Source organism: Dermacentor variabilis, chromosome 5, assembly GCF_050947875.1.
Source record: "Dermacentor variabilis isolate Ectoservices chromosome 5, ASM5094787v1, whole genome shotgun sequence".
NCBI classification, from domain to species: Eukaryota; Metazoa; Arthropoda; class Arachnida; order Ixodida; family Ixodidae; genus Dermacentor; species Dermacentor variabilis.
Window position 1 is genome coordinate 66,482,173 of NC_134572.1, and position 17,662 is coordinate 66,499,834.

General features: G+C 46.5%; 1 protein-coding gene across 1 annotated transcript; it reads right to left on the bottom strand.

The window, feature by feature from the left end:
- Positions 1–409: 409 nt before the first annotated feature.
- Positions 410–11,052, bottom strand: LOC142583559 (putative ammonium transporter 3). Its single transcript, XM_075694047.1, has 8 exons — positions 10,905–11,052; positions 8,600–9,143; positions 7,119–7,190; positions 4,894–4,953; positions 4,714–4,787; positions 3,277–3,596; positions 2,298–2,498; positions 410–637 (listed from the first exon to the last, which is right to left on the bottom strand). The coding sequence occupies exons 1-8, from the start codon at positions 10,987–10,989 to the stop codon at positions 410–412; spliced, it is 1,584 nt and encodes a 527-aa protein (XP_075550162.1). The 5' UTR covers positions 10,990–11,052.
- Between the last annotated feature and the right edge of the window lie 6,610 nt (positions 11,053–17,662).

Consider the following 17,662-nt stretch of genomic DNA (forward strand, 5'->3'; position numbering starts at 1 on the left):
AGTGTACTACTTGGAGAGGAGAACGAGGTATGATAAAAATAGTAAATATTCTGACACCGTGCGTACATTCTGAGGTAGGAAACGACAGAAGAAGCGCAGGGGAACAACCTGTTAATGATCGGAGTCCTGTCCCCAATAATGAGGAGACTTCGCGAAGCACATGTAGTAAAGACCATTAAAGATCATCACGAGTGGCGATCTGCCTCAGCTAGGCCTGGCGTGTACACGAAAACGCAGGGAGCATAAGTGAGCCGATTATGCATCCCAATGTTGTGGAAGGACCTAATTGAAGACGTATGCTCCGTTTAGAATGAACGCAAATAGAAACGCCAGTTTTTCACGTAAGCCCTTGCTGCACCTTCAGGACGTCGGTAGACGGTACGGCCGAGTGAGCCGCAATGGCGGCGTGCTAGGCGATGGTGCAGTTGCTCCTGTAGTTGGCCACAAGTCTGATGGTCATCTCCTGCTGGTTCAGTGACTCCTTGTTGGCCATGCCATCGTGGCACTCGGCGCCCATGGCCTCCCAGAAATGGGTCGGTGCATCCTGCTGGAAGTCAGGCGAGGCGCAACCCACCGGAGACACGTCTCCCACGCTGGAAGCGCGTTCCATGTCATTGCACTCGACGGGGATGTCTTCCTGTACAGGAGACGGCACAAGCAGAGGTCACCATTGCGAAGTGGCTCAGTTCGTGAACTGAAACATTTCCGCTCCATAGACGTTCAGTGATAAAAAAGAGGCCATCAATTTCAATAAAAAATAATAGACAAATAAATGGCAATTGCTCGGTAGTTAATGGTTCATTTGTCGCTTTCTTTATTTTCTTTTTTGTCCGCCGGTGTGTGTATGCGCACTACGATTTATTATTACGCTGAACGAACAAGCCCCAAGCATCCATAATTCGGAGGCTTAGCGGAACGCGTACTTGTGAGTCTCAGTGATTAGACGTAGAACAGCACCGTTAGTTTCCCACTATACAACACCATTCGATCCCCGCCTCGCATGCAAAGTCCCAGGTGAACAGCAGTGTGACGGGGACTCGACCATTGTTGTTGGGCGCTAATCAGTCATTTAAGGTCTGAATGTACGGCAGGAGACATTAGTGCCACAGGTACTGTTATCCAAGACATTCCCATGATACCTGTTGTAATCAATTCCTTTATTCGTCTTCTTTTTCCCTATATATACTCCGCTCCCATATAGACGTCTTCCAGTCAACCTTTCAAGAACAAAGATTTAGCCAATATCAAGAAATGCCTTTATTCATTCACATCTTTAATTTGGAGCTACGTCATCTTTGTGGTATACAACAAGCCCGTTCTCAACCATATATACACGAATGCCGGAACTGCCTTGCTTCAAACCTCTCTGGTGCACCCATTATTCTTTCCCCATTTTAAGCCTACGTAACTACGTCACCATCAGCCTATTTTATCACCATTAGCCTATTTTTATGTCCACTGCAGGACGAAGGAGTCTCCCAGCATCTCCAATCACCTTTGTCTTGCGCCAGCTGATTCCATCTTGTGCCTGTAAATCTCCTAATTTCTTTACACCACCTAATTATCTACCGTCCTCGCCTGCACTTACCTTCTATTGGCACCCATTCCGCAACTGTAATAAACTACCGGTCATCTGCCTTACGCATTACATGGCCAACGCAGTTCTATTTTTCCCTCTTAATGTCAACTGCAATATCGACTATACCGTGCCTGCTCCCTAATCCACACGCTGTCTTCCTTTCTCTTAACATTACGTCTAACATATTACAGCGTAACTGTTTATAACCTGGCTTCCATGCATTTTTGCTCTGTGGCAATGACTCACACACCCTGTACGCAAGCAAAATATGTAATGGCTCATCCCTCCAGTAATGCAGAGGTTCTATATATATATATATATATATATATATATATATATATATATATATATATATATATATATATATATATATATATATATATATATATATATATATATATATATATATATATGTATATATAGTCGTCCACGCAAATGTATATATATAAACGAATGTACGAACCTTTCGTCACAATGACCAACGATCAAGACAATAAATGTGTTCGTACCTTTGTCCAAATTATTTCTTCTGTGCAATGGCTCAAGATTTTTTGTTTGATCGCTCGGATCGGAGATCGGAGATAATTGGAGATTGCTCGGAGAGGCATTCGTACTGCTGTTGACATAAAAATAGAATTATGAAGACGATGATAATAATGATGATGATGATAATGATGGCGATGGTGATTCTTTTTGTAAAATCGTTCGACCCGAGCACCTTTTGCTCGGTCTCGCCCTCGTCTTCGGCATGGAGCAGGCTTGCGTCTGGAGGCTCGGTCTCGGCGCTCATATCTCGGTAAAGATGGGTCGCCGGGAACGACTGGTCGGGCTCCCGGTGATCGATGCAGTGTTCCACAAAATCCGCTCCCAGCAACTCGTCACATGGCCGCATGCGTAAAGGCGTCACTTTGTTGATGAACTGGGAAATGAAAACAGATCGTCTTGTATTACGACCTGTATTAGAACGTTGATAAATTCGTTATAAGTAAGTATATGACAGATCGGCCTCAGTCGCCATGTTCTGGCCAGCTATTCGGCACTGGGGGAGAAAAAGTACGCGAAGGGGTGACTGACGATAACGGTGTGTGTGAAAGAAAAGCAAGAGAAAAGGTAGGGCATGTACGTTCAGAAGAAGCCGACTTTATCACTTCTGTTCGTACCGATTTGTCATGCCAGACGTTACAGTAACTAGCCCAGGCGTCAACTCTAGCACATACGCCAGGACTACACAATTACTCTTATACAAAAAGAAAAAAAAAGAGGACACATAATTTTTCTTTAAAGTGAAAGACAGGACGGCTAGATGTATAAGAACTGGTGTTGGTTAATCGCGATGTACAGTGAAGAAGAGTGTAACAAGAAAACCGGCCAAGTAGGTATAGATATAGGTTGCACGTTACTAAAGAAACAGGCACATGTGCAAGCAAACTAGCAGACTGCTATATTGACACTTTTCTCCTTCGATGTCCGCTGGACAGAACAATAATCGCTGCCATATAACTGTTGCAAACTGCTCCTCGTATACTATCCTCGCCAGAGAGAAGATTCGTGCATTACAATTTCTCGGAAAATTATTCCTGACCGTACGGAATGTGACACCAACGCCGCGTCTTCATGACGTCACGCTCTGCAGCTATTCTGTAGTTCATACCGCTTTTTACAGAAATAGCGCTCTCGCTAAATACGTTGGTGCTCACCTTAAGCACGAGGAAGGTGACGCTTGCGCTCCAGGCGATGATGGTGAGGCAGGCAGCCAACTGGATGCCGAGAAGACTCCCACCGCCGCCCTTGAAGAGACCGAGGCGGTGGTGACGCAGCCCCTGGTACCGGGTTGTGTCCAGAAACAGGCCGACGGCCAGCATGCCCCAGAGACCGCCCACGCCATGAATGGCCGCGGCATTTACGGGGTCGTCGATGCTCAGCCAGCGACGCATCAAAGAGGGCACCGGAGTTGTGCACAGACCACCCACGGCGCCGATCAGCAACGCTTCCCAGGAACGATAGAAGGCCGAACCGGCTGGAATCATGGGGCAAGAGAGCCACTAGCCTGTTTTAGAATGTTCTGTTTGCACATCCCGCCTTCACCAACGATTAGAGAGTGTATCTTAACCGCACCACTTTACGTGCTTTCAGCTAGCATACGCTACCATAAACTGACAAAACGTATAGCGCTCTTAGACGGTACACACCCAAAAAAGAAAACATTCCTGCCCTGTTTTTTGTTTGAGTCATTTGCAATATCTCAAGTATAGCATCACGCCGGGATGCTTTTTTATCTCTTCTTGGCAGAAATTAAAGCCGCCACTGGTCTTTTGTTTTGTGCTGGTCGCACATTTTCGTATCACGCGTTGATCAGCGAAAACGGCCATTGAACGATGACCGCCTATACCATATCATAATGTATCGATTGCTTCTTGCCACACCCGCCACGGTGGCTTAGCGGCTATGGCGTCGCGCTGCTACGCACTAGGTCGCGGGACCTAATCCCGGCCGCGGCGGCCGCATTTCGGTGGGGGCGTAATGAACGAAGCGGCCGTGCCCCGTGCACCAGGTTACAGATACTTTGGTGGTCAAGATTAATAATCCGGAACCCCCTACTACGGCGCGTGCCTCGTAATAAAATCGTGCTTTGTTTTGGAGCGCAAAACCCTACAATTCCTTCATTCTCCTTGACGCATCACCAAGAACACCTAATTAAATTCCGCACCGCTGAGTTATGACTATATTATATCTTTCAAATGTTTGCAATGTCGAAGTTAAAGGTATAAAGGTCTGTACGTGTACGTACCTACGCTCGTATGTAAGAAAGCACAGATGGTGCCAACTGGTATACGTAGTGGCGGGTGGCAAGACAGTCCTATGCGCATATTTCATAAATGTGGTCTGCGCCAGATGCAGTTTGGCATGCGTACACAAGCGGCTGAATTTTGACGGTGTTTATCAATATCACTAATATTGATTGAGAAAAACGTACTCGGACGGATAATTACAGAAAAGTGTTGCATTCCAAAACGTGGGCACATGTAGACTCGCTAAAGCTGTTTTTACAGCTATTTGGTCAATTGTGTAGATTGTTTGGAGAGACAGGCTCTTCTTGAATTTCGTATAGCACTTGGTACATATTCACTACTAACCTGTTATCGACACTAGTGAGCCAAGAATGGAAGTGATGATGTCCTCAATGTCAAAATTCTTGTGAACCAGATAGCTGCAACAAGAAGGAAGAGTATCAAGGCCCAAGTATGGCTTGTTGGATGACTTCATCACTAATGCATAACATAGTTATAAAAAAAAACAAATTAAATAAGTCTTACGTTGCAATAGTGCCAACGAGGCCACCGCCGATAGAAGAATTGATCGTAGAGACCGCTGACCTGAGCAAAAATTAATCGGCATAAATATTCGATCAAACATGAACTCTGAGGGCAGAAATTGCATTAAGAAAAGAAAGCTGCTTGCGTGCGCTTAATAGCAAATACATCCAAATAATCTCTTCTGAAGCTCTACCAGGCAATTTTTGTTGGCTACAGTGCGCCTGTACTATCTCGGATTAGTACATCTGCCGTACTCACACTTGAAAGTGCTTAGGCTCGGGGAATTTGCCTAGGACTACCACGATGTGCGTTTACTTGGGGCACTATTGCAGAGGCACGTGTGTGCCCAGCTCGAGTTTATCTGCAAAATGAGCCATTGCGATTGCATCTAAGGTTACTGACTAGACTGGAATCATCCACTGACGAACGTCACAAGCATACGGCCTGTCACCGCCTACTCAGAAGCGGTGTTGTCGCAGCAAGACTTATTGCATTCGGTCTTCGAACCTCATGACATACCAGAAATTCCACTCTGGACGATGGCAAAGCCAACGGTGAGGCTCTCAATCCCCGGAATAACGAAGAAGTCGAAAATTCCGCCTGCTGGGCTCAAGCATTTCGCGTTATCCTACATTAATTACATGTATGGATATACACAACATGTTTTTGCAAATGGTTCTGTGACACAGACCTCTTGCGCGAAAGCTTACACGGTACCTGGAATGGGGATCGCGCAACGGCTCAAGATAAGACACAGAACGGCGTCTACAGCAGCTGAGTTTACCGGAGTTGCGAGAAGCAGTCCGTTGCATACTGCAACAAAGCCTCGAAAAATTGGACAGTGTTCTGTGACTCAAACTCAGCACTGCAACTCATCAGCAATTATATGAATCACAGAACCGCATCTAGTCCCCTGGTTTATGATATCATGTCTCTATCATATCATATCATGGCTTGCTGAGGCGCCTCAATACCATCGTGCTGAAGTGGATTCCTAGCCATTGTGTAATAGCTGGAAATTAACAGGCTGACGCGGAAGCAAAAAAAGGCGCACACTTACGGGAAGATTATAAAACTTGATTTTTCCCAGTATGACATCAACGCCTTGCTCCATGACTCCATAAAAACCACTATGGCGCAACAATGGGACGTTCCCGATTCCCGAACATCCGCAAGAGCGCCTCCATAGACTTGACGCTGGTTTACGATTCCGGCTTCCAATTCGGTTGCGGAGAGGCCAGGAAACGCTCATCCATCGATTACAGCTCGGTGTGGCATGCACTCACCGGCACCTTCACAAGATTGGACAAGCACGGGACCCTGACTGTAGCGTCTGTCACACTCCCGAGACAATAGCTCGCGTACTTTGCGTGTGCACTCAATATGCGGCTGAGCGAAGAACACTTAAGTCAAGTGTTTACTGCTTGGAATGCCGCCCCTTTTCGGAAGAAACGATTTTAGGCGCGTGGAGAAGAGTTGGCCATGCCCAACGTGCCATAAAGTCACTCTTGAACTTCCTACGTGAGACTGGTTTAGACGATCGCCTCTAGAACCTGTGAGACGTGCAAACAGTGCGAAACATGTTTGCGCAATAACTTTTTGCGTGGACCAGATTACTGTTGCGTGTATTGTGTCTACAACGCGAATCCGCTTATTGGACAACGTGTATATAGTAGCTCATTGTACTATTACATAATCACCTTCCACTTACCTTTCCCTGTATTTCCCACTTCCCCTTACCCCAGTGAGGAGTAGCAGGCTAGAGACACGACCTGCGGGCAGACATCTCCTTCTTTCTCTTCTTTAAAATTAAACGCCACCTTTATTTGGCAAAAGGCGCGAACAACTACAGCAAATGTGTGCTTAAAGGTAACAAGAACTCGCATAGCATGCGTTTTGTTGAATGCAGTCCTCACAACCTGCGGCCTATCTGAAGATACAGCATCTGCTTAATTTGTGGTAAGTTATTATGGGCTAATAAAGAAGAAATAAAATATTTCTGTACGAATGTTTTACTTAAGTATTGTTCCAAAACAGACAGCTGCTGGTATACGAGCATATCAGTTATCTGCGTTAGCGGCGCGTGAAAACAGTCATATTAAACTACCTCGCTGCAGTCCTAATGACTGAGAATCGCTTGCCTCAAAGCATGTGTGTAATGCACAGGAACATTTAAAGCAAGAGAGAGAGAGAGAGAGAGAACAAAAATGACCACAATGACATACCTGGCAGCAAAGTGCCATTTTTCGTCTGATATGCCAAACGTGCTGCCGCTGTTGAAGACAAGTGAGCCCCACCTTGAGGAAGGACATAAAAGAAAGTCTTATTGACGAAATACCGAATAATGTAAGCTAGGTGAGTTTGTATGGTTGTATGCTTTGAAAAACCGCGCGCGCGCGTGGACGGACCTTGAAAGTCTTCTCTACATACGTTGTCTTTTCTCACTGGTGTTTTAAATATTCCACGATTTCTTTATATCTCCTGCAGAAAGCACTGGCTGCAGCTTAACCATTTTACATCTTTGTATGGCATGTGAGTTTCATAAAATCACAAGTATCAACCAAGTGGCCGCGGCTATAGAGTAGCGCTGCTGAACACAAGGTGGAGGACTCCATTCCTGGCGGTGGTAGCGGCCACATTACAGTGGCGGAGAAATGCAAAGCCGTTTGTGTACCATGCTTTAACCCGAATCCCTCCGCTACAACGTCCATCATAACCACTGTACAGCTCCTGGATGTTAAACCTCATAATGTAATCAGATCAAAAGCAAGCCTTAGGTTAATGGGCTGGCGGTAGACAACTAAATTGCAAAGTCGAGACCATTACTAGTTACATTTATTATAAGATATCTGAAACCTCCAGATATACAAGAGCAACTTGTCAGCAGTGTCACGTTCTGCCTTCAAGTTCTACTAAGGTGTGCAGCGAGCCTCGCCAGGACGCGTGTGAGCAACTTTAACAAATACGCTTATAGCGCTGTCAAGCGACCGTTTTGCGACTAGGCAAATACAATTTTCTAAAGCGGTGCAATGGCTATCTCGCCCACTTTTTTTGCGAGGGCCATAGCGTTTTCTGAAGAGTGACTCGGCGTTAACGCCAGCCTCTTTCATCGATGTGAACTGTGTCCTTTGTACGTTACATGGCTCTTGCAGAAGCAATTGCGTATGTGTTTATCGACTTCGAGCTGGCGGCTGGCGAAATATAGGAAAATCATAAACATGATAAACAGCTTTTGTTGAATGTATGCGAGTGGGCTCACGTTCCAGTTGACTCGCCTTAATAGTTTTGCTTCTTTAGCATTGACCTCAGCCCCCTGTCTGCAATACCTTGCTCTGTGCCGGGGTGAGAACTCTTATCACGACGCTCGGCCGACTGACCAGAAGTGTCCCAAACAAGACGACGACAAGTGTGGCATGTGTGACCCATGACATATGTGGCAGCGAGAAGCAAGTGATACGATTCCCACAAACTGAGAGAGACGCACAATGCTAACGACACAGAAGTTTTCAGATAGCGTGAAATATACTGAGACGACACTGTGTGCAGACATCCTGATGTATGTATAGAGATATTTACAGGGTAGGGTCAGCCTAGGAACAAAGTTGATGTGTGCATTATAGAGTGGTAATATGTGAAAAAGTTACTTTCAACAAAAAATAAGGTAACAAAAGTCCGATAGCGTTCATTGGCCGCAAAGTGTGCTTACCACAGTGTGAATGCACCGATCATGGCGTTCGTAGGGTTGCCCATGCGCTGCCTGCTGTGCCGGTCCCAACTGAGCCTAGGGCCGAGTACCAAGGCCGAGATCAGTCCTGACGTGCCTCCGAGCAAGTGTACGCAGGCCGAGCCGGCGAAATCAATGACGCCGATGCGGTTGAGGAACCCGTGCCTGCTCCACACCCAGCCGGCGGGTATGCAGTACATAAGCGTGCTGAGGGCCGAGAAAAGGCAGTACGCGTGGAAATTTGTGCGCTCGGCCATGGCGCCCGACACGATGGTGGTGGCCGTGGTGGCGAACGACAGCTGGAAGATGAACATGGCGAACTCCTCGCCCATCACCTCGGAGCCGGCGTCCAGGAAGAAGGAGCCAACGCCGCAGAACGGGTTGGTGCCGGGGCCTCTACCGTTCTGCAGACCGTAGCCAACGCTCCAGTAGGTCAAGCCACCAAGGACCACGTCCACGGCGTTCTTCATCAGGATGTTCACCTCATTTTTCTTGGACACACAACCGGACTCGAGCAGACCAAAGCCTGTGAGCGACGGCGACGAGAGTTGTACACGGTGAAAGCACACGAAAAAAAATGAGCTCACCAAGTATAGGCGGCGCCACAGTGGTCACAGCTTGACGTAATAATTCTGCGGAAAGCCGCAAGGTAGAGAGAAGTAATCATTAAAGGGAAAATGAGACATCCACCCAAACGTAGCTAAGTGCTATGTTTTGGTGGATGTTTCATTTTTCCTTAAATAATGGTCACAGCTTGTAGGAGAGCTTATGCTTTGGTGGTCGTTATTTGCAGGAAGTTGATCTGCTACGCTGTGATCCTGTGTACAACAGGAGGGCTCATTAGATGTCATTCAATCTTCTGGCTTCTCTACCTATTGAGTGACAGCATGAGTTCTTTGGCATAATTAATCAAGTGTGAGTCTCATGGGGCATTCTACATATACATACAAAACGTGGCGTGGTTGGTGTAGGTCCTCAAGCTTGAAGACGATCCTGCAGCCCTGTACTCGTAATGACCGATGTTTATATACATCCTGCGTCATTAAGCTAATGAAAGAAATGGTGTTCCAACTTTTCTGTGCCTACTATTGGTCCATTTTATTCCGCCACATAATGCCTGCGCGATCTACGCATCTCTTCTTCTTGTCCTCATTATCATCTTTAATCACTTTTTCTTTTGTCCCCTTCTGTTTTCCTATGGTTAGAGTAGCAGGCCGTATCATACTAGCTCAGGCCGATTTCTCTGCCTTTCCTCTAATAAATACCATCTAATGGTTTCGCAGATAGGAAGCCTCACTTCCACATCAGGTAACAGCTGGGTCTGCCTATATATAGTGTGGCTATTCATGACGGGAAACGCCCTTTCTCCTGTGGGTTTTTCATGTAACCACACAGGAGACATTGGCCCTTTTCTCGTACCCATGATAACATGCTACTGATACAGGTCTTAGGCGCCTACAGAAGGAACGTCTTCTGCATACGTGCTTACAACTGCTGTATTCTGAGGGACTGGTTGTAGTCCGCAAGGGAGTTTCATGTCTCCTCCCTCTTCTTCTTTTTTTCTTTCCATGACTGGCACTGATTGTGCCTGCTTAAGTGCTTCAGTGACATTATGGACCTGTGTAATCGAGTTTTACCACACGATATCTTTATTATGCGCGTATGTATAGGGACCCAGTCTTTCTATAATCATCGTACTTCCTATTTTCCCTTTCCCTGTACAAGGCAACCAATTTGACGTTTTTTCTGGTTGGCCACGCTACCCTTCCTCTCTCCATACATTGTCTCTCTTGCTTATGCGGATCAATTGCCGGTCTCCATCATCAAGCTAAAGCATCCTGTAACCACCGCCACTGCCGACACTTTGTCGAGCGGATTTATTAAGTTCAACTAGGAAAATAAAGTATCGTGCAAATAATTCCTTCACAGTTAGGCTGGCTTAGTAATTCAGTAAATACAGTTATTCAGTAATTCCTTCACAGAGGTTACAGGAATTCCTTCACAGCTAGGCCTCCAGAAAAAATGCACATGTATCCCCATTTTTCGGACACCTTTAACAAGTAGTGCTTCCTTGAGAGTTTTCAACAGATAAAAGTATTACAGTATTAACTTTACTTTTACGAGCAACCCTTTTACGGCGAGGTAATATGTAACGCGCGATGAAAATTTCACGGTGTTTAAGAAAAAATAAAAGCGACACAAGAACGTAAAGGCATTGTAGTCACTCAAGGCAAAAAAGGAAGCATCGCGTATATACGAACAGCGCTGCTGACAGTTATGCACCCACCTGTTTGCATGGTGAAGATAACGAAAGACGACGTGAGTACCCACGTCGCGTCGTCGGGCTTCATGCTCTTCGGGTCCACAATCATGGCTGCTGCCACTGCTTCCTTTTAAGCGGTTGACTGCGAAACGCGCCTGGATTGCGTCAGGCCCTGTGACTGAGTTCCTGGGCTAGCGTGTACCACAACAGCTCATTAAAAAAATTTCGCATACGTGCTCACTCGCGCCCTTACTCTCGACGCTTGGCTTCTCGCGAGAGAAGCTGCCCCGTTCTTCTCCGTGCCGGCCTAGCGACAGGCTTTTCTTTGTGATGTTCAGCTCCCGAGCCTTGACCACCACCGCAGCGTGGCCTCGCACTCGCTTACTCGAGGAGCGAGTGAGGCGCAACACTGCAGCTGGCAACGTGCGAGCCTCGTAATCCCGGCGGCTCCGCGTGGTGATGTTTGCTCGCCGGGCGGCAGCCGCGCCAGTGCGCCGCGGATCGGCCGATCTGAAGCCTCTGGGGAGTTTGCCGGCGGCCGCGGGGGCCGACGAGTGCGGCGAAGCAGGAAGTGAACGGGATATTAGGAGGCTGAGCGGCCGGACGACGGCACGCGTCGGACGCCGGGGGAAAGGGAAGGGCGCAGCGAGTGAGAAGAAGGGTAGGAAAAGGGAGAAATAGGGAGGCGGCAGAGAGAAAGGTTGTCTGCGAGCTCGGGCGCTGTCAGAAGAAGGTGGGGAGAGAGAGAGAGAGAGAAAACTGTAGATGGAAGACAGAAAGGTTAACCGGACCAACCGTCTGCTTGGCTACTGCCCATTAGGGATGGGAAAGGGCATAAAATATGAGGAGAAAAGAACAGATGATATTGTTAGATATGTTACGTCAGAAGACGCAGATGAAAAGCTAGGGGAGAGAGAGAGAGAGAGAGAGAAAGAACTGGAGATGGAAGACAGAAAGGTTAACCGGACCAACCGTCTGCTTGTCTACTGCCCATTAGGGATGGGAAAGGGCATAAAGTATGAGGAGAAAAGAACAGATGATATTGTTAGATATGTTACGTAAGAAGACGCAGATGAAAAGCTATATTCAAGCATATTTACAACGTGATACGCCGCACTTGGCCAGCGGGCAACAGCCCGCGCTAGCCTCCAATCGTCGTCGTCGTCTTCTTACTGCTCGCCTCTTCGTCATTGGAAATACTATTCAGTAGCAATATGAAGAGAATGTGTCCGCACTAACACAAGAAAGGCAACTAATGAAGACTACAATTGTTTCATTATGTTCGATGCTTAAAAGAGAGAAAGAGAAACACTACCGCTTTTAGAGCAACTCGGGCAGACGTCGGCTGCAACAAGGGTCCTATAATTCTCTTTCCTGTAAGTGGACTGTTCTCAAGCTTGTTGAGCGTGGTGCGGAGGATTTTTTTGTCCACTGAAACGAGGACAAGGAGATTCAAGGTGCGCAGAAAGAAAGGTTAACGAGAATGACAGTGCGGTTGGCTACCTTGCTCTGGAGGAACGGGTAAAAAGAGCTAAATAAAAAGAGGCCGGACATATGAAAAAGGACTGTCCGCACGAAAGGTATCAAGAAGGCGCATTATATGCAGCTAGCGAGCCCTCTCTAGTGATGCAAAAGATACTGTTGGTGTGGGTAGCGGGCCCTCGAAACGAATATTTATTTTGTCAGCAATTACGTGCAGCACCACGAAGACATTACTGCAGACGGGAAGACATGCACACGTGTTATTCTATAATTGCCACAAAAGAAAAAAAAAGAAAGAAAACGCAAACAAACTGGGTCCCAATCGCACCGTGGCCCTTATTCGCACAAAGCATTTACATTATAATTATTCATCAGAGTTGATTCTAGCCAATCGTGTTGATGGATATGCCGCTGTAGCAAAGCCTGCTAAGCAATGGGAACCAGCCCTTACGAAAAAAAAGCTTTGTGAATAAGACCCCTGATTTGTATATTTTAGGGATGATTGGTCCTAATTTACCACTACACCTTTGCAAATATAATGGCGTAAACGTCACCCTCTCCGAAGAAGACGAAGTGCAAACTGTGCGTTCCTGCACTTGGCAAGAACTTTGGCACTAGTTTACAGTTTTCTTTAATTTCTTGCTATGTGGCCAATCCTGTAACTGCATACGTGCCAGTGTTTGAAGGTTCATCGTTAACGTCAATTTGGCTGTAAAACTTGGTTTCATCACGGGAGCCCACATCCACATTTCCCGTCTCATAAAACGCATGAACTGTAGACAAGCCCTATAGCACTACACTACGAAATTGGATACACCGACATTGGCTTGGCAAATTTCTTTTAACCTTTTTTTTTTTCTTCTCTTCCCTTCCATATACCTTATCCAGCTTCTTCAATAACTGCTCACTTCTTCTTTTCTGCTTTCTAATGCTTTAGTATTTTTGTCCATCTTGCTCCATTTTTTTCCGTGTATAGGGTATAAAAACGGATGAATTCTCGTAACATAATAAACAGCATTGGAGAAGCCAGCAACTATCGGTGTCCCCCGGTGACTTCACTCTCAAGTATTACACAAATAAAACACTGCTTATAGTTTGGTGACCTGCGCATTCAATAACTTTCAAGCATAACAAATGTAACTTTCTTTGTGATCTTCGCACTTCCGGCTTTCAAATCGGCTGCGGACAGGCCATGAAACACTACTCCATCGATAACGGCTCGGTGTTGCTTACAGTCGCCGATACCTTCACAAGACCATGTCTCTATGTTCAGCCATTTATGTACTTCTTTGTATATTTGTTTAGTTCTTTTCAAGAGCACTCCGCTATCTTGTTTTTGCATTTTACCCGTACCTGCTTACCTCTGTAATGCTATTCTTCCATTAGGGTAATAATAAATGAAATTAAAGAATAATAATAAAAAAAGATCGGACGGGGACGTAATCCTAATTGCGGCGTCCACCACACTCCAGAAATAAAATACCACGCACTGCTTACCTGTGTAGTGCTGTTCGGCCATTAGAGTAATAATCAATGAAATGAAAAAAATAATAGAAAAAAGATCGGACGGGAACGTAATCCTAATTGCGGCGTCCACCACACTCCAGAAATAAAATACCACATACTGCTTACCTGTGTAGCGCTGTTCGGCCATTAGGGTAATAATCAATGAAATGAAAAAAAAATAATAAAAGAAAAGATCGGACGGGAACTTAATCCTGATTTCGGCGTCTACCACACTCCAGAAATAAAATACCACGTACTTCGCATATGGCCTCAACATGAGGCTGAGTTTATATGAGCTCAAGTTTATTGTGGAATCTCCGCCACTTTTCGGAGATTAGGGGCACGTGGAGACCGTGCCCAATCCATAACCAACTTATGGCGCATAAGTTCGCTGCTGGACTTTGCATGCGAAGCGGGCTCATGTTCGCTCGTCTCTAGAGCCTGTGTGATGTGAATACTGTGCGAGATGTGTTTGCACGAGAATGCTTTGTGTGGACGTATTATAGACCTGCGCGTGGTACGTCTACAGTGCACATCCGAGTATTGGACAACGTGTATATAGCATAGTCACCTGCCATCTACCTTTCTCTTTCCCTGCCACGTCAATTTTTTCTTCATCCCGTTCAAGAATAGCAGGCTAGAGACACGCTCTCCGCGTCCACCTCTCCACCCCCTTTTTTTTCCATTAAAATCTCCCCCTCCTCTTTTTGTCATTCATGAGTTTACCTCAAGGTGATACTGTTGCTTCTGACTGTTCACGTATCTATCTACTGGACATTGAACAGCTCGTGGGTCGGCACAGTCCTCGGCGCTGTCATTCTCAAGTAGTAAACGAGAGCACTAGTGAAGGAGGGTGAGCTTGAAAGAGAGAGAGCATGAGCAGGAATTAAACGCTCGAGCGAGAGAGAAATTTAGCGCCATCACGACGCCCTTCGTCCAGAGGAAGTCAGGAAGCGCCCGTCAAGGTCACCGGCCTCTGCAGCGGTTTTAATGACGTGGCTCGATCGCTCTTGACGTTTCTGGTTGCTCCACGTACCGGCAGGTCGATGTGGCCGTATGTGTACAGAGGCATCGAGAGATAAACAACGCCTCGGCGCCAAGATTGTCATAAGACAAGGGCACGGGAGAGATGACAGAAACGATGACAAAATAACCTCAATATTTAGGAGTTCGCTCTACGTACGGTACTGTAGTTCAAGTGCACTTTGCAGAGGACAAGTTGCTCTAGGACAAGGAGATTCCATTTGCACAACACTGCTATATTTGGGTAAGCAATAGGTAGCATGCAAGTAATACCTAGTGGAACTTTTCAAGAACAAGATGCAGTGCTCTACAAGTAAACAGTGCGAAGTGCCTAGTAGAGAAAGAAAATGGAAGAAAAAAGGCAAAAAAAATCAGCGGTGTAGAGCGTGGTCCGGTATGTGTTTTTCTTGTTGCTTATTTGTAATATCGCGTCATATCGAGTAGTCATTTGCATCTGCTAGTAACATTGCCACAACGGCTGACAGATATTTTGATAACAGAGAAACGTAAGCTCACGATGATTAATTAATTAATCGATTCATTCATTTGCTCGTTTGGTCTTTCGATCGCTTGGTCATTTTTATTCTCCTTCGCACGCTCTGGTTAAGGCAGAAGCATGTCGAACGCAATAACACCTCTAGCTTGCTTCTATAGCAATGGTTCTATGTTGAAAAGCGTCCTCTGCATTATCTGCGCCAGGCATCGAAGCCGACGGAGTGTCGTAAGCTCTCCGCAGCAGACGGCACCACAAGCGCAATGACAAAGCCAGCCCGAAATTAAAACATGCCTTCACCATCCACGTTTATACGCTATGTTACACAAGGGAAAAATACTGTGCAGAAACCGTCGACGATTATTGCAAATGTAAGTGAACAGCCGAACGCTTCTAGAAAGCTTTATTCGCTTTATTTTAAAAAAGTGATACGTTTGAATGCCTGTCTTTGCTGCAGCGAGAATATTTAGATGGCGTTCGGTTGTTCAGTGCGTAATTCCGTGTAGAGCCGAGCCGTTAACTCGCACATCTATAGCTGTGCAATAGGTGACCGATTCGTCACACGTGTGTTGTCCCCAGCGCGGCGAGTGCCGGCATGGAAGGCGACTCCTCCTCTCCCGCTGCCGGGACTCTCCCAGAGCCGCCACAGGGAAAGAGGGTGGTGGGAGAAGAGGAGGGATGTCCTTCCCGAGCGCTCCTAAATATTCAGATGCCCCAAAGCTATCGCTCGAGAGCGCGTGTGCGCAACTCGGTCGCGCGAGAGCTCGTGCCCTTTGCGTCGGAGTCGTATCGGTGGTGAAGTTCCGACCGCCACGAAAACGGGCGAGACAGCTAAATATATTCGCTCTAACAGCAGACTCATGCGATTCCTTCAGCTCCGAGCTCGTTTGCTGTGACAGCAGCGCCATAGAGAAAGAAATTCAGCAAGCGCGGACACTCGGCGAAAACTGGCAGCAGGAAATGTGTCGCCCTAGTAGTCAGATGAGCCGTTAGGTGACGCGAGCGTAGAGGAAACAAAAAGAATGTGATGCAAAGAATGTGGATATGAAGAACAGACAATGTTTGATTTTTTTTAATTCTTTCCCGCTAAAGTTAAAAAGCTTTCCGCATAAATGAACTTATGCTTTGCAGCTTATTTTTATTGAGTTACCAGTGATACCAGTGATACCAGTTACCAGCCAGTGATACGCCAGGTGCATGTGCCATGTGCCAGACACGCCAGTGGCGCCACCTAAGCGAGCGAAACCGGCTGCTCATGTGAGTGTTCGGCTGTTCGGTGTGTCGTTCGTCTTTTCATTTTCGATGTAGCTCCGGGGCAGTTTGCACGAACATTTATTAACAAAAATAATCACGAAAAAATAACGCTTTCAATAGCGTGTTAACAAACGTTATCTAGAGTGCTCCAACTTCGTACCTAGGATACACGGACCGGGAGCCCCCAACTTCACGCAACTGTACCTAGCTATAGAAACCCTTCTTCAGTAACTAGCTCGGCGGCCATTTCATCGACCATTGGTACGACATCTCGATCAAGATACAGGTGGAACGCTAGGTATGCATGCCTCCTATGGCTAAACCACTGACTCGTTCGCACCCATATATTTCGTAGTAGACACGTTATAAAACTGCACTCGATTGTATCGCTTGCCGGTAGGCGACCGCTTACTGCAGCGCCTAGCAGGACATGTAGAATACGCTGTAACAGAACAGCGTGTCACTATGAAGTCTGACACTGCGAAAGTGAAACCACGGGCAATGGGGGAAATAAGACATGCTCCATGTTTTGCTGCTATAACGACAGACGGCACTGTGGTTCCGTCCCCGCTAGGGTCGCGCGCATCGAGGCACCCTAGTCCCCGCAATTTCTACGCTTTCTGCTTGGCAAAGAAGTAGGCGATGTGTATTCCAATTTGCTCTGAGCAAGACAAGAACAAGTGCATCCAAATCTGGCAATAAAATTCGTGCACCGCGAAATTCTCTCTTTGTCTGAAATTTGACCACGAACGAGCCATTTAGCAGAAAGGGTGAGGTATCACAAGGCACACATTCTTAAGCGACATAGCGTGTGATCTCCGCTATGCCACCTTCATTTCGCACCTAAGGGCACAGACATAAATCTGGGGAATGAACGTTTTTATTTAGAGCCGTACATGCGGGATAATTACGCGTACACAATTTTCTTACATGAAGTATACACACGTAAACGTAAAGTGTGCGGCTCGTAAGAAAACATTCTACGTTTCCGACATTCAACGCTTATGCAATACGCCTCTACGCG

Excerpts from the sequence above, each read along its gene's own strand:
- LOC142583559 (XM_075694047.1), bottom strand. The coding sequence starts at position 10,989 with ATGATTGTGGACCCGAAGAGCATGAAGCCCGACGACGCGACGTGGGTA. Across the intron at positions 9,144-10,904 it reads TATCTTCACCATGCAAACAG|GCTTTGGTCTGCTCGAGTCC; the intron begins GTGGGTGCATAA and ends CGTCGCTCACAG. Across the intron at positions 2,499-3,276 it reads TCACCTTCCTCGTGCTTAAG|TTCATCAACAAAGTGACGCC; the intron begins GTGAGCACCAAC and ends TTCATTTCCCAG.